We start from the raw sequence: 27,008 nt of genomic DNA on the forward strand, positions 1-27,008 counted from the left end.
TGCTCCACAGCATCCACAAAGCAGAGTGAACAGTTTGTAGCATGTGCCAGTGGTGGCAGCAGGTCCTGGTGGACAGTCCCAGAATGGCAACCCAGGGCTGCCATCCCTGTGCCCACCGCTGACAGATCCTTGTGTGGCTGCCTGGGAGAAAGTCTAAAAGAACAGCTGAGCAGTGGCTACACTCTTACAGGGCAAGAGAGGGTATAAATGTCTATGGGAAGATCCAGGCAGTTGCTATAAAGCTGCATCCTGGAATGCACCGCCTGCCCTACACCTGACGGATATTTGAGGTGCCACTTCCCACACCCGGGTGCGGGGTCTGCAGCAGTCCAGCAGTGCCTGGTCTGTTGTACGGGGGGTAGAAACAGCTCGCTTCAGCTGAACCACACCATAGGAACCATTCTGGTGCCAAGGAATTTTTGGCAAACTGTGTGAAGTGTCAGTCGCTATGCAAAGGTGCAACTGTTCATGGAATGAAGTGTAGTCAGAGCTCCTCAGCAGCTCAAGATCCACCCTGAAAGGGGACACCAGCGCTCAGAGGAGCAGTGTCCTTCCCCTGCGTGCTCCCTTCCCAGCCAGTACCCTCTACCCTGTTCCTCTGCCCCCAGCTCCTGGGGCCAGTTACCCCATTGGGCCATTAGACAGTGCCGGTTTTGGGTGGGAACAAACCAAGACCCTCCTGAGGGTATTGTCCACACCTAAGAGTGCAGCAGTGCCACGGGCACAGGAGCCAGGGCCAGGGCCAGTCATGTCTGGGTCACCCACAGCTGAGGGGCCCATGGCCATCTCATCACACCTACGCTTTCGCTCTGTGACGCTTGCTACTCTGGGCACCATGGCCCCTCTTTGCAGCCAGGACTGGGAACATGCTGTAAACACACATAAATATTTAATGTTCAGAAAGAGAGTTTTTGCCATGATCCAGATTTCTTTTCCCTTGATGCCCTGCTAGGACCCAAGAGGAGCTCAGGCGTGGACATGTGCAGCCCCTCTCTGTGTCCACAGCAGCACGCAGACCAAATCAGCCAGGATGGCACATTTTCTCTGCCCACTGTCCCATCCTCRCAGGGTTTGTCTTTGAGCCAAGGTGGACACATGCCTGCAGGTGCCACACTCCCCACCTGCAATGGGGACAAACACAAAGTGGGGAGGTGGATGACCTGCTCCCTTGCGAGGCACAGGAGGAAAGCTGAGATGCTCCAAGCAAGATCAGCCCCTTTCCTGCAGCAGGCTTCTCCACCAGGAGAGGTGCCCACAAGGGGCTTCCCAGCCTCAGGCCCACCTTGCTGCAGCATTGCTTGGCTCTTTTTCCCACCTACTCAGGCCAGGGGCAGGTTGACCTCCCTGGGAGCACCCGCTGGCACCGGCAGGGCCGACTGTTATTCCCTGGCTCCTGCTCCAGCTCACAGCGGAGTTGCGCTCTCCAAAGGCAGCACTGCCTTATCAATCATAAAAGGCAATTTCACCAGAGACAGCCAGGAGATTACTCAATCCCTTGTGTGCCTCATCTGCTGCTGAMAGTAGGGGAAGGACTTTATTAAGATGCGATTTGACAGTAACGCAAAACAACAACAGCATTAAGGGAAGAATAATGGCAAAGGCAGCTGTCAAAAACCTCATGTTCCCTAACCAAGAGCAAGAAATACAGAACTGTCAGGCCTGAGCAGAGGCTGAAAGCGAGGGCAGGACTGCAGCAGGGAGCCAGGTACCAGTGCCCATGGGGCAGCCTGGCTACCATGGAATCTCAGCTTTGGGATGTAGACACAGGGAGGATGAGAGGACCCTGGAGTCACCTCAGCCAGCTCAGCAGCTTGCCAGCTCCAAAGCCACAGAGCCCAGGGGAGGGGCAGTGTACACCAGGGTCACAAGTACGAGTTACACAAGTAACCTTGCACATCCATCAGGGCACGACCTAGTACCATGAGCCCACAGCAGGCATAGCTGTCCCCTCTTGAGCCAGGGCCCAGCAGAGCCTGACAATCATCTTTTCCAGGCTGGAAGCCCCTGCTTCCTCCAGGCACTTGGTTTAGCATAAGTCACTGCAGGGTCATGACASCCATTATGCAACCTGCTCACAAATATTGCAGTAGCTTTGGGCAGCCCGACTGGCCTGGTGGGTGCTGCCTTGGAAAGCAGCAGAGGGAAAACCTCTCCAGAAAGTCACTGGCAGAGCCCCAGCCCAGCACTGCCAAGGAACCGCAGAGCTCTGCAGCTGTGRGTAGTGCCAACACAGGCAGGAGAAACACCAGATGCAAGAGTGACATCCCACTTGGAAGGACACCGAGAGCCCCTCGTTGTCAGAAGCACTGTCCTGAGGTTGAACAGCCTGGACAGGGATACCAGAGCTCAGCAAGCAGAGGCTCAGCCAAAACTTCTTCTCTGGATCAGGCCATGTTGGAGCATCCAAGGGAGAGAGGACACCTTCTGTGCTATCCAGGCTCCTCGAGTTGCTGTGAAAAAAAAAAAAAAAAAAAGGGTTTGATAATATGTATGTGTGGACAGACAAACAAACAGGACTTAATGAAACCTTTATTTTAAAAATATGGGTTTTAATTTAAATGCAAATTGGGTGCTGTATCGGCTGTAGGTCACTTGCACTGACACACTGCTTAATTAGCAGGAATGAGGCACAAGAAGCAACAGCACAAAAGGTTGGCCTTTTCCTGGGCATTTATTTTAATTAAATTTTTTCGGGACGGGATCGGTCCTGCGGTATAGAACATCTCCTCACCCAGTTCAGCCAGATCTTTCCCAAGCCACGCGCATGCTGCCAGGGTCCTCTCAGCAGCCTGTTAGCTATTAATGGAGCAGGACACATTTATTTCTGCATCCCAAAATCCCCTCTGGCAAGTCACAAATCACAGCCCTCTGCTCAATAAATGTTCCTGCAATATCCAGTGTCAGGCAAATGGTGTCAGTGATAAATCTGTGCAAGGACAGCAGAGATGTTTCCAGCTGCTGGGCTGAATTACATTGGTAAGCCTTCAGAAGACCTATTAAACCTTCCAAGTGATGAGCAGAGCGGTTATCCTGTGTTACACGCAAGTTACGCGCAGGAGGATCTTGTTCAGAGAAGGCCTGCCTTTGGCAAGACAGAYGTGCTGGAATGAGAGCCCCAATCCACAAGCGATGAGCTGGAATCCAGAGCCCTGAAATAAGAAAGATGAGAGCTCTGATCTCTGCTCAGGGCTCCAGAAGCAGAACTTTAACCCTTCCCTCAGACCAGCTCTGCCTCACGTTAGAGAAATCCTGACATGAAACATCACCAGGAGATGGAGGGGGCAGAGCAGGAGCAACGGTGCGGCTGCATCCCTGTCAGTAACCGCACGGGGTTCAATCGGTGCATGTGCCTCATCAGGCAGATCGATGGCAATGCATTGGGAGAAAATGAGATAAACAGTGGCCTTAATAGCGCTCCATTGCTCTCCAAACAGCAACCCCAGCCAGGGCTGCCTCTGGGCACAGCAGGAAAAGGCCCTTGGATTAAAGGACATGTTCTGAGCTTGTCCTGTCTCTGCTGTGCTCTGCTTCAGCTCATTTTCATCCTGGTCAGCTCGGACCAGATCCAGAACCAGCCAAGTCAGACATGGAAAGAAGAAGCACTGGGTGGGAGCCCAGGGCCTGGTGTGTGCCACGTCTCTGGGGGGCTTTTCCCTTCCTCCCTAGTGTCCATAACCWAGAGAGCATGAGCTTGCCCTCCTAAAGGGTGTCAGAAATCTCATCTCCAATGCACAACAGGAGCTAACCACTCCTTTTCTCACCTGAGGAAGCCCAGGTGAACAGTCACATTCACGTGCCCATCACTGCCTGCAACAACAGACATCCCTGTGTGATCTCTGCCATCATCTACTCCGTGCTGCTGGGACTCGGTGCTCCTATGCTGTCAATGTCTGGCTGGAGGCAGCTGATGCTCTCTGGGGTGATGATCTCCATCTTGGTGTTCCCAGTAAACCACTTCAGGGCCAAAGCCATAGAATTAGGATTTGGAGTTTATTTGTTCCCCTATACTCCTGTCCTCCTATGTGAATACATGGGCTCATTCTGAAAAAGGATCCCATGTATCTTCCTGCTTCCTATGGGAACAGCAGCCTGGATTTCAGGGGGCTCCCAGTGCAGGTGACAGCCATGGCTGCCTTGGGATTGGAATCCAAAGCCCCCAACACTGGGGTGCCATGGACCCAAGGACTGTCTTCTCCTTCCATCTCAGCTATTTGCTATTCCCGCACTAAGCCCAGACGTGAGGAACTTGGGACTCAATTTGGCAGAAGGTAAAGCTGTGAACTCACAAATGAGGGGTAACTTTTCGAAATGGGAGTCTGAAGGAATCCCAGGGACACACAGGCCTGCTCCCAGAGGGGGCTGCATCCAGCCCCACTGCCCCTGCTCACCTCCCCGTGTCACCCACCCCTGCCCACCACACCGTGGTCATGCACTCCATCGCTCCACGGTGCCCAGGCTCGGGCTCACAGCACCAACCATCACTCCTGAGCCTGGAGACTCACCCAAAGGGGACACAAACTGTGGGAGGGAAGGAGGGGAGAACCTGGCAGGCAGGAGGGAAGGTGCTTTCATGAAGCATCCAGTACTAAATTACTGAAGGATTAAAGTGAGGCAGGACTAGGATGCTCCACAAAACCTCAATCATTAGTGAAGCCCGAGGGTAAATGCAATTGTTTTCTGTTTTTTCCTGTCTTTGATGACCCAGTTTTTAACTCTCATCAGCACTAAGCTTGTGTTAATTTTTAAATATGCTTGGGTAACTGAGAACATTAACTATTCATGATCTTATCTGCAATAGCTGCTGGCTTTGACACTGTGCCAGGGAGAGCTGAACTGGCCAGGGAAGGCAGTAGGCTGGTTTTTCCTGAGCATCTTGTTGAAATGATCACAGGGGTGGAGTTCCACAACACCCCTGGATAAATCAAGGCTTGTGGGGTGGGTTAGGATCATTGAGGCCACTCTCCTGCAATTGAGGTGGTTGGAAAATACTTAAGAGCACACAAAATGCTGGGATCTGGGGAATGCTGTGGACACTGAATTCTTGAGCTTCAGGGGAACTTCACTATGGTTYATGAGGGGAACCTCCGAAGGTGGTAGATGACTGTTGTCCCCTGCCCAACCAGATACTGTCTAGGCAGAAGCTGGAGAAATCCCCAGTAATCAGGAATGTGAGCTGATAAATCACAGATTCATGGAATGTTTTAGGTTGGAAGGGACTGAAGAGCTCATCTCATTCAACCCCCTACCCATGGGCTAGGACATCTTCCAGTGGACCAGGTTGCTCTAAACCCCATTCAACCTGGCCTTGGACACTGCCAGGGAAGGGGCAGCCTCAGCTGCTCTGGAAAATCTGTGCCAGGGCCTCAGCACCCTTACAGGGAAGAATTTCTTCCTAGTACCTAACCTAAGCCTTCCCTCATCAGCTTAAGGTCTTTCCCCCTTGTCCTGTCACTACATGCCCTTGTACAAAGCCCCTCCCCAGAATAAGCATGGAAGTCAGGGTGTCTAAGGTGAGGGGAGCAAGGCACACAAGGCTCTTGAGAGCCCTTTCCCTAGGGGTAAACATCTCTGTCAGCAAGAGTAGGGGATGAAGCAGCTGCAGGAGCTCCAGTTAACTGGGGAAACGCTACGCAGTGCTGAGATCCAGGGACAGCTGCAAGCGTGAAGAACACAGGACAGAGCGCAGGAGAACAAAGGTGATTAATTATCAGAACATGAACCAGCAGAAGAATGCAGCGAGAGAAAGAGAGGGAGCAATTCAAAGGAATAAAAAGCTCACAATGGTTTTCAGGAGGGATGTAGCTGGCAGCACGTCCCACAGTCAGTAAGTATGTGGGGGATACCCCCACCAACTCGCGCAGTTTGTTGTTGGAAAGCAAATCTCCTTTTCAGAGGATCCAAAGTGCAGGTGGGCAGCACTGGAATAGCAGGAGAAAACTGTGGRGAACACAAGGCTTCTGGTCCAGAGTCAACAGCAGCATGGAAGAAGTACCCCAACCATCTTCCAAAAAGGGTCCAGGTGCTTCCTGCAGGAAAACTGAAATGAGAGTCACAGAATCAGAGAATGGTTGAGATGGAAACACCCTCTGGAGGTCATTTTGTCCAGCTTCAGAGTCCCAGGAACATGTCCAGTTGGCAAAGTTAACTCTATTTCTTCCTCCTATGCAAATTAAATATCATAGGACAAAATATAAGTATTCAATCTGCAAATGAACAGTTACATTGAATGCTCAATGTATACAGCATTTTATTGACTGGACATATGTTACAATAGACAAACATATTACATATGCTATACAAAATATACATTCTCATGTGAAAAAAATATAAATAGACACTAGGAAATAGCAAGAGGGAACAGAAGCAGCTTTGCTCTTGCTGCCTTCTGAACCCTCAGTTCCTGTACTGGTAGTGCTTTGGCATTGATTGAGGAAATTGCCTTTTTTTACTGAAAAAAAGAAAAGCCACTTTGTCCCCTCTGCACCCCTGGAGCAATGGGGAAAGAAGATGCACGTGATTTTTTTCTCCAGGTCTACCAAACAAGTTTTTTCCACACTGCAGCAAAGTATCACCTGCTTACAAGCATCAGCTATTTACAACCAGCTTATGGACTTTAAATGCTCATGGAAGGATGTAAATGTCTTAGTTCAGGATGGCAGCTTTTATAGGCCGCTCTCTCACAGAAATCAGAGCAGCTTTAGCTGCAGTCTCTGACTGCCAGCACAGTCCCAGTGCAGACAGCAGAGATTTTAAAGCCCTGGTCCAGGCCAAGCAGGCCTCATCTACCTAATGGAAATTCCCTTACTCCAAGGAGTTGAACCCCAAATACTTTCAGGGTCTGGACCCCTGCAGCTGCACTGTGATGGATCTGTTTGAGCTCAGCTTCTCTGAAGAGAGAGGGAATGAAAGAAAAAAGAACAACTGTTTGCCAAATGGTGATGGGAGACAAAGCAGCAGGAGCAGGGATGCTGTTTTCCTGCTCCGGGGAATCATACATGCCAGCAACTCCGTGTCCCAGTAGCCTGAGTGACTGGCTGAGAAAGCAGCCCAAAGGGCTTTGCTGCTGCTTTGCTGCTGCTGTAGTTTCATGACATGACCTTTCTCATCTGGATTTAAATTGACAGTGTTGGGTCCCTGCAGCAGGGATCACTTTGGATTCAGAATAAGCAGTGTATCTTAAATGCTGACTGGGAAGAAAAAGCCTGGAGGAAATAAAAAGAGAGAAATTAACTTCAGGGGTTTTTTAAAAAATTGTATTAAAACATTTCACCTGTCAGAATCCAAGAATTTACACACCTGTGTTTCTCTCTGCTTTACTCAAAGGTCAAGGACAACTGGATCCTCTTCCCACTCAAGTGCTGGCTAGCAAAGCAGCCACACTGGCTTTGAGAGCATGGGAAGAGCCCTTGAAACAATTTGCTCATTTGCAACAGATCTGACTACTATTCATGTCCAAAGAGCTGTGGGAAGAACATCATTATTCCCAGTGTTTCCTCACTCATTTACTCAAATACTTCACCAGTCTCTAAATTCAGTTGCYATTCTGCACGACTACACCTGACACTTGAGTCACAAACCCTTCAGCCTAGGAATGGATCAATGGGAATTCTCACATACCTCCACTGAGCTGGGCCAAAAAGTGGTTTATATCTTTATAAAAATACCACACAGATGGTTTTACTTGGGTGCAGATCCTACAGCTCCAAAGCAGGCAGCAGTGACCAGGAAGGAAGCACCTCATTCTAAAGGTGTGAACACAGAGCACAACATACTCACTGAAAACCCAGGAGTCTTTTAACCCCTTCTACAAAAAGGGGCATTTTCCCAAAAGAAAGAACTTTTCAGGAAGTCTTTATGAATGTCATTGTTCTTCCTCATCTTGTCAGGCACATCTCACTGGAACTACCAAGTCTGAGCTTCCTCAGTCTCAGCAAGATTTTCAGTAGTGAGGGTTTCCCTGCATTGTATCATTTCTCACCTGTCAAATATTTAAACATTTTGACCACACCAAGATTTAGGGAACCATTAGTTCAACAATTTAGCCTGACATTTTACAACAGAAAAGGACAAGTGTTTCAAACTCCATACGCCTTTGGCTATGCAGAAGTAGAAAATCCACAGTACAGTTCACTAAGTCTTTATCAAGTGCTCTCCTGATTTACCTCATGCTTTTCATTATCACATTCTTTTTAGAAATTCACTGAACTGTCAGCTAGGAAAAATATGGAGATCCTCTCAACAGACACAATATGAAGCTGTTTTAAAAAGATAAAAGCTTAGATAAACCTTGAAATTCTGCTAATATCATGAAACGGATCAGCTTGCAGCCAGGTCAGCCAGGTGCATAGCTGTAGGCAACAATGAAATTCATCAATATCACAGTTCTACCACACAAGTAAATGCACTCCTTTTCAGAATGAAGACAGCTCTGTTTCCTCACAAATAAGCTTTTGGTCCCCCCAAGTCCCCCAATATGGCTTGATATGCAGCTGTCAAGAGTAACAGTATGATACATACTTTGGCATAATAAAAAATAATTTACATTACAGCCAACACATTCATATGTTTAGTGTATACAAAATACTTATAAATGCAAATTTGTTTACAACTAGAGTCCATTATTCATAGGAGAAAACAAGCCCCAAACTTAGACTGGTAACAGACACCTGCCAGCAGTCCAAGGAAGGAAAAGCTGGCCAAGGGTTTTATGCTTACAGTTCCTGGGGAATTCCATGAGGAGGTCCTGATGGTTTGCTTCAAAGAAGGCAAATCACTGTTCTTGAACTGCAAATTCTCTTGGGAGCTTTCCAAAGCATGCACCACCACAAAGGCTGCTTCCAGCATCACACAATCATGTTTTAATGCTGTTTTTGTAGATGGCATTAATTATCCACATGTTCTCTGGTGCATGTTCCCATTTTCCCATGGAGAAATCGCAGAAAAAAGGGCATGTGCCACCTCCTCCAAGAGAGCCCGACTGTTTAGTAACTGCAGACACATACACTGCAGACACATACGCGAGTGTCTTTGGCTGTGGGGTTAGTCCTGAGGTAGTAAACACAGTCAGTCAATCTGGATTTGCTTTCAAGGCTTTGTGAGTGTTTTACGTGGCTTCACTCTGGTCATGAATGTTCTGTGTCCTGTTATAATCAAAATTCTGCTCCTGAAGCCTGGGACAGGCTCTGGGTGACGCCTGGTCCCGGTCACTGCTGGCGATAYCATCGCTTTGGAGTGGCTGTGGGGCTTCACGGGCCAATGGATGGCGCAGGAATTGGGGGTGAGAGCAAGCCAAGTCTTTGCTGCCTCCCCACAGAGGAACCTGGAAGGGCTCTGAGGGAGAAAAATTAGAAGATGAACAGGAGCAAGTTCATAGAATCAAGGAATATCCTGAGCTGGAAGGCGCCCTAAAGGACCACTGAGTCCAACTCCTGGCCCTGCACAGACAACCCAACAAATTCCACCCTGTGCCTGAGAGTGTTGTCCAAACATCCTTTGAGCTCTGGCAGGCTTGGGGTCAGGACCATTCCCCGGGGAGTCTGTTCAGTGCCTGACCATCCTCTGGAGAAAGAACTTTTCCCGATACCCAACTCAAACCGCCCCAATACAACTCCAGTTGTTCCCATGGGTGCTGTCACTGCTCACAGAGAGCAGAGATCAGTCACACTCAGATTTGAGTTCTGTGACTCAGCAGCAACAATTGTTCTGAGCTGACTTTCTCTGGTTTTGAGAGTATATTTTACTGGATGCCCTCCTGTTCCAGCAATCTCTCCCAGTAACCAGAAACACACACAGTTCCAATGTGAATTTTTAAAAAGGTGTTCTGAAAGAAAGTCAACAGAAAAACAACCAATTTAGGGAATTCTTTGAACTTCAGGCCAGCTCAAGCAGAAAGGTTATTTGAATTTTCTATGTGAAGCTTCAACTTTTGTTTAATAGATGTCCTTGAAACATAAGCAATAATATATTCCACGAACTTAAACCTGCAAATTAAGAAAATCCATCTTTTTAACATCACCCTCTTCAATCTCTGGTACTGGATGCAAGCTGTTGTCTGCTGATGCAACAAGGGCATTTGAAGAACTAGTAAATAAACATCAGCTGCTCCACAAACGATGGGCACCTGAAGGATTAGCTGTGTGTCAATAGTGAAGGGCAGCAAAATGAAAGCCGAAGTTATCAGGGACTACAAAGAAACGAAAGAGGACACTCACCATTCATCTGCTGGGAGGAGATTTTCTTATCACTTTTTTTGTCATGGTTGGTAAGGAAGACAGGTATGTCTCTGTCTACTAGAAGATTATCCAGAGCACTGGTTTCATTCTGAGTGCATGCTGTGTACGTTTCCTTGGGCATCTGCACCATGAGACTTGGGAGTGTTTGATCCAGGGGATCCTCCTCAGTGATGAAGGCATAGGGACAGTACTGTCGGGCCCGGGAGTAGATGTTGGCATTGTCATAACAATCTGAGCAGATCACTAATGGCGCTGCACCACCTGATGAACACAGTGGAAGAATAACATACTCTCAAAAAGGATGAGGATGCCAGGTTTCCATAGGCTTTATGCCCTGATATGATCAGGGCATTATTACAGCAGCACAATCTGAAGGGCCTTTATACAGTTAAGGGGGTAACAGAGTACTCGGCTTGAAAGGTCACATGAGTAACGCCCCAGATTCCCCCCACCCAAATTCTCCAAAGCAGCACCCTTCGGAGGCTGACCAGGGGAACCATCGACATGTTCCCCTACTTTCAGGGGCAAAGGAGTTCCATGAAGGTCCAGCCAGCTTGAGAACCAGGCTGAAACAGCCTTGGGATCAAACCGGGATACCTGCCCACATCCATCTTGGACCTGACTTGTCCCTGCATGCCCACACACCTCCGAGCTGATGATAAACTAGTCACTGAGATGTGCTCCTTCTCAACTCCTTCCTGATCCAGTCTCTAGTGCAGTAGGACAGGACTGGAGGGATGGTAGACAGGTGTGAAAAACTTACACTGAGGATCAATTTCAAGCCAGCCTATACAATGCATAATGAGTCCTCAGCATTTTGATGAAAAAAAAAAAGCATCTCTGTAAGCTCAATGACACAAACATCCAGCAAAGTGTCCAAACMAGGTAGGAAAACAGTGCAGATCTCTTAGTTACAAATGTAAGCCAAGCAGATGTCTGGCAGAGGATGAATTTTACACCAAAGATAGAAGGCACAGCTACTTATCTTCCAAGCAAATTCTATTTCTATCTCTTCTGCCTGGGCTCTTGAGATGCAGAAGAAAAGAAACAGGATAAAGATCTACCTTGACACTTAAGCTGTGAGGATGAGACTGTGCATTGGCATCCTGGTAACACACCTTAGGGTTTGGCTTACCATCAGAGCCTTTGTGCAGGTAGCTGCCCGATGGAGGCATCAGCTGCTGATGGCTCCCTGCCTCCAAGTTACTGTAGCCTTCCTGAGGCTCAGACAGTGTTCCTTGGGAGGACAGGTAGCTGGGAATGTCAGCAGGTAGGTTCATTTCCTCTGCAAGGCAGAATTAACATGGGCAACGTTAAACAGTATGAACATTTCAGGGTATTGCTAGCACTAATCCTCGCACTAACAAGAACATCCAGAATTTCAACTTACATGCAGGTATCCTTTTTCTACCTCAGTAATTATAAATCCAGATGGCCAGTTCAAAGCTGACAGGACCAGAAGGAAAACTTACACCTATTATTCCAGGTCCTGTAAATATTTCTAAGTTTCTTCAAATACTTATTTCTGAGCTTTACTGTTTTCACTCAATGCGGGACAAATCTAGTGTATAAAGAATAGAATTAGCACACCTCTGGTGTTTAAAAGAACCTCTAAAATGGAAGAATTTGAGTAAATCCCTGAAGGGATTTTGGAAGGAAATCTTCAGTTCTTTAATCTTATCCATTTGTAATGAAGCCAGAAATTTCAAGTGTTTTGGATTAAAAACAGGACCAGAGAGTGTTGATTTGACACTTAGTACCTGTGTTAGTGATGCTGTAGTCTTCGTTCTTCCTCCTCATGTGATAAATGACAATAACCCACACCAAGGACGTTCCCACCACACAACACACGACAACAATAATCACGATCCCTATGGTTGTCCAGCCATCCTCCTCATGCACAATGCCACTCTGGGAAGAATCACAGTTGGGGGAAGCCAGGACATTTAGGTAAATGTGGCCACGCTCAGTCCCCAGAGTGTTGGACATGATGCACGTGTACTTCCCAGCATCCTCCAACCCTGTATCCACAATGATGAGGAGCTGATTTGCAGCAGCGAAGAAATGCCTCTCGGTGACTGTCAAAGGACCATCGTCCTTGGTCCAGTTGAGGCGAGGGGCAGGACTGCCACCAGCTATGCACTGCAGGACAGCAGTTTCACCTCGAGTCACTGTCCTGTCCTCCAGGGGCCTCATGAAGGAAGGCGTTTCTGGGACAAAAAGTGAAACTGTAAGACAATTTCAAAGAATCATGGAATCCTATAACAGTTTGGGTTGGAAGATAGATTATCCTGTCCCACACCCTGCCACAGACAGGGACACCTTCCACTAGACCAGATTGCTCCAAGCTCTGTCCAACCTGGCCTTGAGCACTTCCAGGGATGGGACAACCACAGCAGCTCCAGGAAACCTGTGCCAGTCCAATTCTAAATTTGGCCAAAATGTTAAAAGTCAGCATCTTCATAAAGTGCTGCACTCTGGAAGGAACTCACCTTCCACTATTACTCAGCATAGTTCACAGGATGCTTGGAAGGGACCACAGAGGGTCACCTGGTCCCACTTCCCTGCTCCAGCACGGTCATCCCAGAACACATGGCACAGGATTGCATCCAGACAATTCTGGACTCTGGAACATCTCCAGTGAGGGAGACGGCACACCTTCCTCTCTGTGCAGCCTATTCCTGCACAGTAAAGTTCTTCCTCACATTCTTGTAGGACTTGCCATGCATCAGCTTTTGCCCATGGCCTCTTGTCCCTTAATCATTGCCGAGCACCATCAAGCACAGCCAGGTCCATCCTCTGACCCTTCTCTGCAAACACGGACAGGCATTGATGAAGGCTCCTTTCCTTGATGTTGAATAGCCCCAGTTTCCTCAGCCTTTCATAGAATCAGGGAATCATTTAGGTTGGAAAAGGCCTCTAAGATTTTGAACTCCAACCATTCACCATTTCCTAATAAGAGTGACGCTTGAGTCCCTTCATCATCTCCATAGCCTCTGCTGGACTTGCTCCAGGAGCTCTGTGTCCTGGAGTCCAGAACAGTACTCCAGATATGCCTCACAAAGGCTGAGGAGATGTGCAGGATCACCTCTCTGACCTGCTGGCAGTGCTCTTCCTCATGCATCCCAAGATCCCACTGGTCTTCTTGGTGGCAAGTTTGTTACCTGTGATAAAATTTGCTCTAGGGCAACATAAATTACCCGCCAAATCTACACAGCTAGACTGATGTGCCCCTCAGCTTGCTTCAAAGAGCACACTAACTCCAACTCCACTGGGCAGCTCTGCAGCTYAGCTTTAAAGCTTCACTGTGTAAACATCACACCAAGTGCTGCTCTTTTAATCTTAACTTCATTCTCCAGGGTTTCGACTTGCTACTTACAGCTAAGCTACACTTCCACTGCAGAGATGCAGGGATCCATCTGCCAGCACAGGCCAGCCACACTTACCCAGCACAGTGAGGGTAGCATTTGCTGAGAGTCCCCCTGCGATGTTCTGGGCCATGCAGCTGTAGATCCCCATGTCTTCCATCTTCACATTTGCAATGAAGAACACATCGTCCTCAGGCATGACATGCATCCTCCTCTCTCTTGCAGCAGGGAAGTCTGTGCCACCATCCTTCTGCCAGGAGATCTGTGGCGGGGGGTGGCCCTCGGCAGCACACTCCAGCCGGGCCATTGCCCCGGTGCGGATAGTGAGATCCATGGGGGTTTTCAGGAAAGAAGGGAGCTCTGGGTCAAAGGGGACATCGATTCAGCATTTACAGTACCACGTAAAATGCAGCAAAAGCTCCACAGCAGAGAGAAAATCTGAAAACACATCTGAAACACTCCGTGAAAGAGAGGGACAGAGACTTCTGAAGAACTGCACAATTTTTCAGTAGTTATTTTTAAGAGCCTTTCTTCCAAATTTTAAATACAGTATCTACAGTGTTCATAGAATCATGGAATGCTCTGCGTTGTAAAGGACCCTAAAGGTAATATATGCCCAGTGGCAGGGACACCTTCCACGGTCCCAGGTTGACTCCAAGCCCTGTCTAACCCAGCCTTGAACACTTCCAGGGATGGGGCAGCCAGAGCTTCTCTGGGCAATCTCTGCCAGGGTCTCCCCACCGTCACAGGGCGGAATTTCTTCCTAATRTCCAATACAAACATACTCTTTTTTCATTTAAAGCCACTAAGTTCATCTATCATGATGAACATTTCTCATGGTAAGAATCCAGGGAAAAGTCTTTGCCACATTTTTCTTCCCTGCTAACAGGGAAGGTAAGTTTTCATTTCATCACTTCTGCTCTGAGGTACTGTGATAATGGGTCAGTGATCTATCTTTTTACCTCCCCTTCCCTCAAAATAAATGGAATCATGACAGCTAAAAGTAAAAAGACTACGCTTTTGACCTTTCAGAGTTTTTAACAGTTATCTTCAGTTGAGTCTTCCCCGCTTTTACAAACGTGGGAAAGGTGCTGAGTTCTGAGGAGACAGTAGAGGGAGCTTTTAGTTTAAAGAATTCCAGTACCAATTAACTAGATGAACAACTAACTATGTTCTAATAAAGCACAGGAGATACTTGCCACTTTCAAAAAGTGAACAGAGACTTTTCATCCATAAAAAAAATCAAACTACTTCTTTCCAGCTTTTTTAAAAATGTGTGATACATCTAAATCCCAGTGAGATTTGGAAGAGTATTTTGGGTCAGCTTTAGTACGAAATAAACTTGTACCTAATTAAATGAAGTTTTAGGTTCAAGGTGTTCTTTTTTACCATTATCACTTACCATTGACAGTCAGCTTGGCTTTGCTGGAATAATTGGAGCCGAAGTGATTGGTGACAATGCACTGGTATTTCCCCTCATCAGTGAAATTCACATTGAAGAGGTGTAGTACAGTGGTATATTCCAGCACCTCCCCACTTTGCTGCTGGTACCTGGCAAAATTCTCAACCTCTGCATCATAGAGAACCTCGCTGTCTTTGCGCCAGGCCGTGGCCATGGGTGAATCACTGCTGCTCACAGCAATGCACATCAGGGTCACATTCGAGCCTCGCAGGGCCACTGTGGTCTCTGGGTGGACTCTGATCTGCGGTTTGGGGAAATKATCTGAAAAGCAAAGCACCAAGATTAGCTACTTTCCTCTTAACTTGAATTAATATTGCAAGGAAACTCACTCAAAAGACAATGTAACCAAAACCAAAACTTTGGGAACAGATGTCATGCTTGAGGTGCACAAATTCAGCTCTTTTGAGCTGGAAACCAAGCTGTGAAGAAGGCAGAAGAATCAGCATTGAAACCAGTGTGGAAGTGTGGTGCTGAGCAGCCGTGCCTCTGTTCCAGCTGTCCGAAACTTGCTGTATTTAGATCACACTCAAAAGCCCTGCTCAGCTGAAGAGTTAGGCCATTTTATGAACGACTGAGACTTACTTTCAAATAGTTTAAATATCCTGAAGAGCCCTTAAGTTCTACAAGTACAAAGCATAACAAGCTGGCAGCTCACTATCTCAACCCACTTGATCAGAGTGACTTCCATATCCATTATTTCAGCAAAGACACACAAAGAGCTCTGTCAGACACCACCGTGGTGGTACTGGATGGAAAAGCAGGTGCTTACACCTACATGATTACTGCTGCAGCCTTTGCCACCAAAACAATGAAGGAATTGCACATACACAAATAACTGTTAYGAGATTGCTCACCAGAAAAAGGGAACAATTCCAGGCCCACCACAGACTTCACCCACTCTGCCCAGACTCTGGGTAGAGTCTCAAACCACCATAAACATCATACATATGGAGAACCAGAAAATGTGCCAGAGCTTGAACTACTCGAATTTTTGCCCAGAGAAGCTGTGGCTACACCATCCCTGGARGTGCTCAAGGGCAAGATGGACAGGGCTTGGAGCAACCTGGTCTCATGGAAAGTGTCCCTGTCTATGGCGGAGGGTGGAACTGGGTCATCTTTAAGGTCCCTTCCAATACAAATCATTTTATGACTCTATGATATTCTGCTGGTATGGACAAGAACCAGGGAGAAAGTGTCAAACAGACCTTAGAAAGCTAAAGGTAGTCATAAGCAGGGAGAATTGAAGCAATTGAACCCATTTTGAACAGAGAGCTAAATAAAAAACAATGTGGTCTCAGCACTACTCCCTCGAGTTAACTTCACTGTTAAACATCACAAAACAGAGTGAAGAGAAGCAGAATTAAACCCCAAACTCACAGCTCTCAGGGATGTACATGGACCCACACAGGTGGGCAGTATGGCCAGGACCAAGTACCTCCCCAGCACTACAGCTTGATTTGCGTTACTGCATTTTCATATCGAAAGTCACTTAAAATACAAACCACAGACAAAGTCATCAGGGTCCACACTGAGAAGGCTTTGTCCTGCCAGCCACTCAGGGTGAGCACAGCTGACATTTACAGCCTGCAGCAAATGGCTCTCACTGAGCCACTGGGGCAGCCACTTCAACTGGCAATCACAGAGCAAACTGCTCGTGTTCAACACTCTGCAGAAACAGGGGAAAACAAAAGGGTGAGTGAAGTTTGTTTCACATGCTTACATGCGATTTCACACAGCAAAACAACTTAAAGCATATACATACAGAAACATCAGATTTACAGTATTATTTTAAATGCATGGGTATTATTATAGAATCTTAGCTATTTATGCTACAATCAGTCCCTCTACGTCAGCATTAAAACCTTACATTTCATTTCAATGCTGGAGAATATAACCTTGGAGTTTCAACTTCTTAAAAAAAAATCCCAAAAACACGAAGCCTATCTTTACAATTATCTCATCCCTCTTTAAAGTAATTAAAATGAATATAACACTGCAGAACAGTGTCATGTTTCAAGGTAAACACAGTTGCCATTATGAAACTAGCAGAAGCCTCAATTTGCATTTTAATGCCAGCTAATAAATAGGCCAAAAGTGATTTGTTTCATACAGGTATCAACTGTAGCTCACGTTCTCCGCTTCACAGAAAAAATGCCAACAGGAAACAATGATGGATCTCTTCTTTCCTACCACCTGCTTTCAAAGTTTCCTAAATACTGTGTATGAATGAGTGACTTAAGACAGTCCAGCATTTAACAAGAAGTGATCTGCCCTAAGCTGAAGCCAGTAATGGGGAGAGAGGCACCTAACAAGCCAGGATTCCATCCTGCTCTTTGCCTTTACATATCAGTGATTCCTCACTTTTAAAATACATCAGAGATGGCAACAAAAGTCTTGAACACATGAAATTGTCTCCTTACACTGGCAGACTAAATCCACCTGGCCATGGTTAACTAATGGAGTAACCATTTTAGACCAGATCACACAGCAGTCAGAGACTTTATCTCACAGAAAGGACTACATTACAGTAGGATTAGTCTTGGTATTCCTCGTTACAACATTCACATTACAATACTTCAGATGTCTGAGGACCACAAGAGTCTCTATCAGCTTAAACATCTATTGAGCACATGAAAAATATTGTCTCGCTGTGAATTTTAAACCCTTTCGCCAGCCCTCAAAATAGGAAGAAAAAACTCAGAATTTGCTAATCCCCCTGAGATTCCTGATAAATTATTTCTTTAGTTCACTGCCTACATGCAGTGCTGAGCTTGCTGCAAAACCACAGGATATGAAAAAACCAAATGGAATCGCAGGAAAAAATTAACTCCTACTAATTGCAACTAAGGAAATGCAGGTGATGATTTTATCAAACCTTAAATCTAAGGTTAAATATACTGTGACACACTTTGAGTTGATAATTTACCAGTGTTGTTGCAAACATTTCATGATGAGGGAAGATACTCCTCAGACAATTTCGGCCAACCCTACAATGGCTAAAGAATTTTTTCCAAGGTAGGGCTTGTAAAGAATCTCTAAATAATGTCATGTACTTACAGCTCCTTCAGCTCAGCCTGGGCAAAGGCATTTTCTTGTATGGACATTACTGCATTGTTGCTTAAATCTCTGTAAGTTAAGCAAGGAGCACAGTAATGAGTCAGTGTGATTTCATACAATGCCTTCAGTCAAATTCTTGAAAATCCGACAGAGAACACAACACTGAAGTTGACAAATAATTAGAAATTCTACAAATTAGAGTACTTACAGATATTCAAGTCCTTCAAGACCAGAGAATGCTTTTTTGGTAATTGACTTGATTTGGTTTCCTTGCAAGATCCTGAAAACAAAGGCCAAGAAACCAGTCTGAATGTCGATATGAGTTCACAAACAAGACACAAAAGAAGTTCTGTGTGATGCTTAACTACATTTTTTTTCTAATTCCAGCTGAGATAAAGAATTAAGTATATTTTTTTAGCCTAAAGGCCCAACTAATTTTCCCAAGAACAGGGGTTTTTTTCCTATTTTCAGCTTAAGAGATTTGGGCTAGACATGTGTCAGAAGATAATTTAAGTCAGGAGGATGAAACAGCAATATGCAGAACTTGCAAGTGAAGCGATAACTTCCTAATACCAACCTGCTACCACCAYGCAAATTCCTGGACTGCATCCTGACACCAGGCTATTTGTTATAAGCAACATCTCTGGCTACACAGGATGGAACTTCCTACAAAGCACGTGGCACTGGATGAAAAGTTCACAGTCTAAGTACTGAAAAGTTTGTTAATGCAATAGTGTTTCACATTTGCCCAGAAATACTTTGGGCTGTTTTTTTGACAAGCAGTAATTTTTACCAAAACTAAAGAAGCACAAAAAGCGATAAACATCACACAGAGGGAGTGAGGTATTCAATAAGTGCAGTCAAATGCATTATGCTTGATCTCATCAAATTGGTGMTGTACAGGAATCCAGTGTTACATGGATCCAACACTCCTGAACAAGGAAAACCCAGGCCTATATCAAGAGGTTGTGGCACGCAAGTGGAAACACTGTGAGAAAGGCTTTCTGCCTCATGTCATTGATTTACTTCATCTTTTGCACTCTCCGCCTGTGCATGCCTGGGAGTGCTGTCATTCCCCTAGTTTGTAATACATACAGTTTATCCAGCCTGCCGAGTCCCACAAAAGCTTCATTTGCATCTTCTATGGCCCAGGAGATCTCATTGTTCCGCAAGTCCCTGCAGGAGAAGACACTTCTTAGAAAGAATCCTCAGAACATCATCATGACCAGGGCTAGTGGTGAGCTGGGGAAGACAAGCCAGGTATGGGGCCCACCTGGAAGGTCTCAAATCTTCTACAAAATAAAGCTTGTCAGGAGATGAATATTTCACTTCAGAGGTAAAAAAGGGAAAACTGTTCACRATCAGTGCTGCAACCAGAACCACAAACAAATTCTGCAGAACAACTTCTTGATGTGGCATTTAAGGAAAGTCCCGGTCTAACCAGCATTTGTCATGTGATGGACTATTTGCCAGCAGCTGGGAGAGTCTCTAGAATCAAGTTGGTTCATGTAACCAATACACAAACAGCATCAATCTTCACGAGTAACAGGCTTATACCAGCATTAGCATATTAAGGGATTATGCACAGGTTACAGTGCAGGCCTGCCAAGGTGGTGGATTTTCAAAATGAAGTTGATATTCTGCTCACAAATCTTGTTATCAGCTAATGGGATTTCTGATTGACCTCAGCACAGCACTTCAGCCCCTCATGGAGAAGAGACATCTAAACAGCAAAAACAATAAAGCAATATGGTCTGGAGAGAGTTAAATGCTTTTTAGAGAGAAGATGAAATTCACTTGTATTTTCAGCCTGAATGGCACAGACTGAGCCAAGAGCATTTGTTTTGATACCACCGCGCACAGACAGGAGCRTGTTTAAAGAAAATCACAGTAACAAAGAACAGTTTGCACTGTGTTTTGCTAGATATTCTATGCAATAGCTAGATGAAGCTTCCAAATGAGCCAACTGACAAAAAACTAGCTGCATATACAGGCAACTAACTGTACATATCACTCATATAAACACCTCTTTTCCTGTGTTAATAGGGGAAAAATTAAGTACGTATTTTCACTTATGCGAGATTGTAAACTGCGTAGAACACCAYGGTGGAAGAGACTGGGATCAACCTCCAGGATACCATCAGTGGTAGCACACTATTTTCTTATTTTTCTTACTTTGATATACAGAAGTCTTGTTAAAGCCACACACAACAGTCATTTCCACAATTTACATTTATGCACTTGCAAGTTCAGGATAAAAAGAAAAGAATTTTCTACTCCATGCATCGCAAGGTCTGAACAAATATGGCCTTGAAACTTGCTCAAATTAAATCATTTCCTCTTTGAAAATTATTCAAGCTAAGGTACCCAACATTGAGCTGAGCTAATAATGACTAGAAGAAGAAGAATAGTATGCCAAATTTATTTCCAAGTTGCTAATTCTTGTGATTTAAAACACATTTCTATAATTATCTCAAAGTCTGCTTCCAGATGTTAGACCGTGAGTGCTGGAGAATATAAATGCCAAACTGCTCACAATATTATGAAGTGAATAACGTAGTAATATGCAAAGCTTCAGAACTTCAGTGCTTATTCTCAGATACATCTGTAATCTTAATTTGCAGCTAATGTATAGTTTATAATTTATTCTTCTACATTGCAGAGTGGCAGGGACTGAACATACAGAAATATTTGCACCAGCCATAGCACTGAACAACCACCACACAACCAACAATGGAACTAATCTCAGAACCACACAGCATCTCTTGTTTTTTGAAGTATTTTTACACTCCACTACTCAGACCACTCAGCAAAACGAGTCAGCAGCCCAAAAGAAAAGCCTGCCATTGTGTGAGTGAGGAGTTGGTTCCTCACGCCTGGCTGGGCACTAATGTCCAGAGCCCTGTTAATCACCACTGCCCTCCATCCTGCACATTCCAGCCCCAAAGCAAAGGGCCAGGCCCTCAGCTGTAGATGCCCCTGAGAGGCCAAAAAAATCTATTAATTAATCTGCTCTTGTTCTTTTTCATGCTACTCTACATCTAAGAAATTAGGTTTAATTATTTCATTAAAAGGCTGCATTAGGGTTAACAGAATATGACTGCTTACATAAATCTCTCTGGTGAGTTTGTTTATTTAAGCATTTATTTAATGAAGTGACAGAGGGGTTTTAAACTTTCACTCCTTTCTCAAGTACCGTTGCTTAGGATAATTACACCTGTTCAAATCTACTTAGGACGGGACTGGGTCTTCTCAGAAATATTCAACAGCTGCAACGAAAGGTCCTGGCAAGTGCAAAGCTGTGCCTTCAACAGCAAGAAGCAACTCTACACCTCCTGTTATGTTTGTGAGGTCAGCACATGAGCAGGGCGGGCTAAACCACACTTTCTGCAACACCAAAGGGTTCAGCACTTGGTTTCTGAGGTTACAAACCTAAGGAAACCCTCTGGAATAAAGAGCTCCAGGCTATTTGCTCCCCACTGGGCATTTACACAAGCTATCCACACCTCTCACAACCAGCAGGACACACATCTGAGCACTCAAGGTCAGCAAGTCACTGTTTCTTACTGCCTCTAAAATTCAGTGGTTGGTTTGTTTTAGCTGGGCTGGAATTCTGCTGCCTTGGCAAGCCAAAAGGTTATAAGACCTACTACACCTGCACGCAGGACAGCATYAACAATGATCTCCAGGCTTCCACAGTGCAATATCCATTGTCTCTACTTCCAAAAGCTCCACTTAAACTGAATTTTCCATTTGCAGTTTTCCGTACTTACAAGGTTTGAAGATTTGTCAGACTTCTAAAGACACCATCGGCAATGTGACTGATACGATTGTCACCCAGGTTTAGTTTCTCCAGTAAGCCAAGTCCCACAAAGGCAGATTCCTTGAGGCGAGTGAGCTGATTGTACGACAAGTCTCTGGAAATATTCAACACACACTTTAAAGGCAAGTAGGGCGATAAATTATTAAGATACTATCTGACTTGATTAACTATTGTGTTTTAATTTCTCTAACAGAATACTTACAAGTAAAATACAGCATTACCATGGGCCTAGTAAGGAAATGGAGTACTTCCTTTGGCACTTAATTCTTGCCAATCTATAATTGCAATATTTCAAAAATCCCCARTGAATAGCAGCCCAGGACTTACAGCTCAGCAAGGCTTTGGCAGAATTCCCATGCATCTGGACTGATCCTGGTGATGGAATTCTGGCTAACATAGAGTTGTTGCAATGTCCGCAGCCCATACAACCAGCCCTTGTTAACTTCTGTTAAGTTATTATGTTCCAGTTCTCTAATGAATTAGAAGCAAAGACATTTGTCAAATAGATAATCAATGAAACATCTTCGTAAATACAAAATTTCACCCCATGGATCTCAAAACGATTTACTAACTTTAAGCCTTAGGCAATACATACAAATCATACAAAATCGTGATTCTTTCAATCCCACTGAAATAAAATAGTGAATTAAAGTATATGAAGAACTGGGTAACACAGCACCAGCTGCACAGATCCACTGGCAGAAACAAAACTATAATCTCTAGTCTCAAAAATAACTTTTTTAAAATTAAGTACTTTGCTAACACTGCATAACCTACTTGTGCTCATTCTGTCAAAGTCACAAAGGAAAGAACAATCCCATGTTATGGGGACTGCAAACGAAAACTAGCAAAAAATGACTGCAGAGGCAAACATTCTTGATCACTAAGTGGGAAGAAGCTGGGAAAAAAAGGACCAATATAATGGAATGCCAAGACTGGTCTGTGTGGAAATGGACCTCAAAGATTATCCAACTCCCTGCCATGGGTAGGGACACCTTTCACTAGACCAGGTTGCTCTAAGCCTCATTGAACCCGGCCTTGAACACTTCCAGGAATGGGGAATTGTATCTTTCAACTTTTGAAGTAACCAGACATGACATAAAAATAGTAGGAAAATACTCTTTTCCCATGGTTTCACAAAAATCTAAGCATAGACTCGATGTAAGGGAAGCCATACAGGACACAACCCTCCAGAGCCATTTTCTTTTTGCTAAACAAATTCCACAACTAGGCATACTCACAATTCCTCTATATTACCCAGGCCAAAGAATGCTCCATCCATTAGTCTGCTAATCCCATTGCGCTGCATTTTCAAGGATTTTAAGGATTCCAGTCCTTGGAATGTAAGACTTTCCACTATTTTAATCCGGTTCCTTTTCAATTCCCTTTTATAAAGATAACATTCAAATATTAAGACACCTTGCAACAAGCACCACTGTGTGAAAGTCAAGAACTTGTGAGATTAACAGCTCAGCTGTAAATGATGTTTTGACATTTTCAAGACTGTTACTTACAGAAACTGCACATGAGGCAATCTGAAGATCTTTGGTGGAATCACACTAATCCTATTTCTGTTCAGTTTTATCACCATTAGTGAGCTAGATAAATTATCAAGGCAACCTGCTTCCAGAGTAGTTATTCTGTTGTTACTCAGATTCCTAAGGAAGGAAGAGAGAAAGAGGCCATTCAGAACATAGAGCATTCGATGAACACAATAGCACAAGCAGCTCAGAGGAACCACTGACTAACAGAACCCAAGGTCCTTGCATAGTCACATGAGAAACGTGAATTCTGGGATACCAAGTGAAATCCTTTTTCCCTAAGGAATCAGTGTGAGGAGCTGATTTTTACTGCACGCCCATGTTTCACTTAAGATATGGCTAACACAATGTCCAGAGTGATCTACTCAAACGGGGCAGAAATTATCCCATCACTGATGGCTTATGCACCTGCACTTTGACAACAGCAGTTGTTATTTTCTATGTTATTTGGGAAAATACAATACAGATTGAAAAGTATTTTATTTCAAGGACATCTGTAGCTCCATTATGCACTGCTACCAGTTCAAAGCTGTGTAAGGACGCCAACTTTAAGACACTAACTTAAGAGCAGATGAGGTCTCCAACATTATCATTATAGAGCCAGGAATGCCAGACCAGTAGCCCACTCATACTTACAGGTACTTCAGTTGCATTCGTGGAAAAGAAGAGGCTTTAATTTCTGAGATAAGATTAGAACTAAGATCTAGATTTTCCAATGAAAGGTAGACCTGGAGTTGCTCAGCATTTATTTCTGGAATGGTATTGTGCACCCTGAAAAAGATCAGCAATAAACATGATAATCAAAACATGTCATCCTTCCAGTTGCACAGCTGAAACAGCAACAGTATCAGTGAGCCTCCTGAATAGGACATACACAACACACTTTCAAAAGTGCTAACTCCTAAAGCAATAGTGCAAATCCAAGAGCTATTTGGCACTTTGACATATGAATAGATTGAAATTCTGAGGCCTACAACTGAGTGGATTTTYGTTGGAAGTGTCTTTTCCAGACTGAATCCCTCCCCTTCAAAGCAACCTCYGTGCATTTTATTAGTAAGTTAGGGTGATTTGATTGTATAACTGATCTGTATTTCTTTGAAGAGTGCTTACATATTCCCTGATGCACTTTACATGAGCAGTATTTCAAGAAAAGAGATGTTTTCTTACAATTGGATCTCACAGCTCTCCCATTTGTTAAACAAGAAAAAGGCAGATTGTATTACTTACAATGAGAGAAGGGTTATATTGGAAGTTGTTTCTCCAAAATACGGAATTTCACTTAGCTCATTGTAATTCATTTTCCTTAAATAGAGGGGAAAGAAAATTACTGACACTTCAAAGAGAAGAAAACCCCTTCTATACACAGTAGAAATAATYGATATTAATGCATTTAACAATTTTACTGTATTAATAACACTTAGTAGCAGACATAACAGATTTCCCAAGAACTTAAATACTAATACTTTGAACAATATAAACAGTGAAATGTGCTTCTGTCATTTTCATGGATACTGTTACTTCTCTTTCAATAAAATCAGCTATAGCCAAAACAAACACATCTTATTTCTCTTTAAAAATATCCGTCATTTGATCTTTCATGAAAAAGATTACTGCTCACAACGCAACAGTTTTATATATAAAATCTGCTGTCAACATCTATTTTTAATTAACTTGCACAGAATATTTCTGCAAGTCAGACCAACTATCTTGACATGCAATGAAACATTCTAATTAGAATTAGGTAGAATATCTTTTGACTTTATCCGCATGAACAACTTACACTTCTTGCAGAGTATGGACAGACAAACCAATGCTCCAGTTAGATGATAACAAATGATTATGACTTAAATCTCTAGATAACAGAGAAAAAAGTTGTTTAGCTCCTGGAATAATAAAAAAAAAACAAAACCAACAAGCTTAAACCAAGTATGCTTTATACAATCTGAACTTTAAAACTGTATTTATGTATGTTACACAATTGCTCCTTCACTACAGAAAAGAGCTTGCTCTAGTGGCAGTGGCCACTCACAATAAAAACCTACATAGTTCTATTTCTGTTTGAACCAAAAAGCTTTTTGTTAAAGCTTCTTGAAAGGAAGATTGTACTTAGCCAGAAAATTTTTCCTTTAACCCAGAGCTTTATAAACAACACTTGTCCTTTACAAGATGAAAAAACTTTGCAGAGACATGAGAGCAATTTCTTACAAAAATGCTGCCCCAAGGGGCAGCTCTGATCTCTGCTCTCTCTGAACAGTGACAAGATCCAAGGGAATAGCTGGAGCTGTGTCAGAGACCTGTGYGAACACTATTTAGCACATTGTCTTATTAAACACTTGGGAGCAGAGACTAAGGGTCTCCGGCTTTCAATTGCTTTGTGAGGTTTTTATGGATAAACAATGACAGCAAATGTCACGGGGAGTCCACAGTGATTTAACTGAGGGAAAAGGAGAGTGTCACTGAGTTGCACGGCAGCAGTGGGATGCTGAGGAAACCAGAAGCAACAGGAAGTACCACAATACAGCTGAGGTTGGTGCTTGAAGGAACACTTCGAAGCACAATCCTAMAGGACCATGTTCTAAAGCCCGACTTCAAATAACGTTAAGTCCTGGATTGAATGGCATTAGTAAGTGACTTATTAACCGCAACCTGCCCGTGTTTTCTCTCACTTGTTGCCATCACAAAGTAGGGCAAGACAAATGTGAAACTGCGCCTGGGACCCCGGCACACGGAGCCGGCAGGGCCAAACCCTCTTTCTCTCCGTGGTGCCGCTGCAGCCGCTTCGSCCCGGCCGCTGCACCTGAACGAGCCAAACGCCACTGCCGGGGCTGCTCTGCCCGCAGCGCTCGAGGCTCCGTGCAATGTCCCGCGGACCAAATCAATYAGAGTGGAAAAGACCTCCGAGATAATTGAGTCCAACCGATGACCAAACAATGACTTGTCAATCAGACCATGGCACTGAGTGCCACGTCCAGTTTCTTGAACACCTCCTGGGACTGGGACTCCACCACCTCCCTGGGCAGTCCCGTCCAATGTCTAATCATCCTTTCTGTGAAGAAATTAGATGTCTAACCTGAATCTCCCCTGGCGCAATTTACCATTATGTCCTCTCGTCCTTTTGTCGTTTGTTATCTGGGAGCAGAGCCCGACCCCCACCTGRCTGCACTCTCCTGTCAGGCTGTTAGAGGCATAAGGACACCGAGCCCCAGCCCCGCCGGCCCGTTCAGCCCGGGCCTCGCACCGCCCCCGCCGCCGGGCCCGATCCCGCACCCTCGTCCGCGCCAGGCCGAGACGTCCGCACAGCCCGCCGCCCGTTCGGCCCCGCAACCCCGCCGCGCTCACTCACAGCCCCGTGGTGCCGGCGGGCAGCGGCGGGATCCTCCGTGGGCCCGGCCCGCTGGGCAGGCGCTGCCGGCTGCAGTCCAGCAGGCCGCGGCGGCACGAGCAGGGCGCGGCGCAGGGCTCGGCGGCGCCTGGCCGAGCACACAGCGTTGCCGCCGCTAGCAGCAACGCCAGCGGCAGTACCCG

At 45.1% G+C, this 27,008-nt stretch overlaps 1 protein-coding gene across 3 annotated transcripts; it reads right to left on the minus strand.

Annotated features, from left to right (window-relative positions):
- Window positions 1-1,474: 1,474 nt before the first annotated feature.
- Window positions 1,475-27,008, minus strand: LRIG2 (leucine rich repeats and immunoglobulin like domains 2). Of its 3 annotated transcripts, XR_008966515.1 has the most exons (22): window positions 26,827-27,008; window positions 25,264-25,335; window positions 24,711-24,785; window positions 24,120-24,254; window positions 23,457-23,600; window positions 23,184-23,327; window positions 22,270-22,413; window positions 21,893-22,036; window positions 19,215-19,295; window positions 18,328-18,399; window positions 18,120-18,188; window positions 16,565-16,728; window positions 15,003-15,323; window positions 13,679-13,960; window positions 11,993-12,442; window positions 11,368-11,517; window positions 10,212-10,493; window positions 8,716-9,330; window positions 5,780-6,037; window positions 3,762-3,954; window positions 2,732-3,149; window positions 1,475-2,450 (listed from the first exon to the last, which is right to left on the minus strand). XR_008966515.1 is itself a non-coding variant. In XM_057384653.1 (18 exons), the coding sequence occupies exons 3-18, from the start codon at window positions 24,779-24,781 to the stop codon at window positions 9,104-9,106; spliced, it is 2,880 nt and encodes a 959-aa protein (XP_057240636.1). In that variant the 5' UTR covers window positions 24,782-24,785; window positions 25,264-25,335; window positions 26,827-27,008; the 3' UTR covers window positions 7,236-9,103. The 3 variants fall into 3 exon arrangements, 1 of the variants encoding a protein (XP_057240636.1); XR_008966514.1 differs by lacking the exons at window positions 1,475-2,450; window positions 2,732-3,149; window positions 3,762-3,954; window positions 5,780-6,037 and adding an exon at window positions 6,066-7,202; XM_057384653.1 differs by lacking the exons at window positions 1,475-2,450; window positions 2,732-3,149; window positions 3,762-3,954; window positions 5,780-6,037 and having other exon boundaries at window positions 7,236-9,330.

This window comes from Malurus melanocephalus, unplaced genomic scaffold, assembly GCF_030028575.1.
Source record: "Malurus melanocephalus ecotype Western Australia unplaced genomic scaffold, MMel_1.1 scaffold_727, whole genome shotgun sequence".
Lineage (NCBI taxonomy): Eukaryota > Metazoa > Chordata > Aves > Passeriformes > Maluridae > Malurus > Malurus melanocephalus.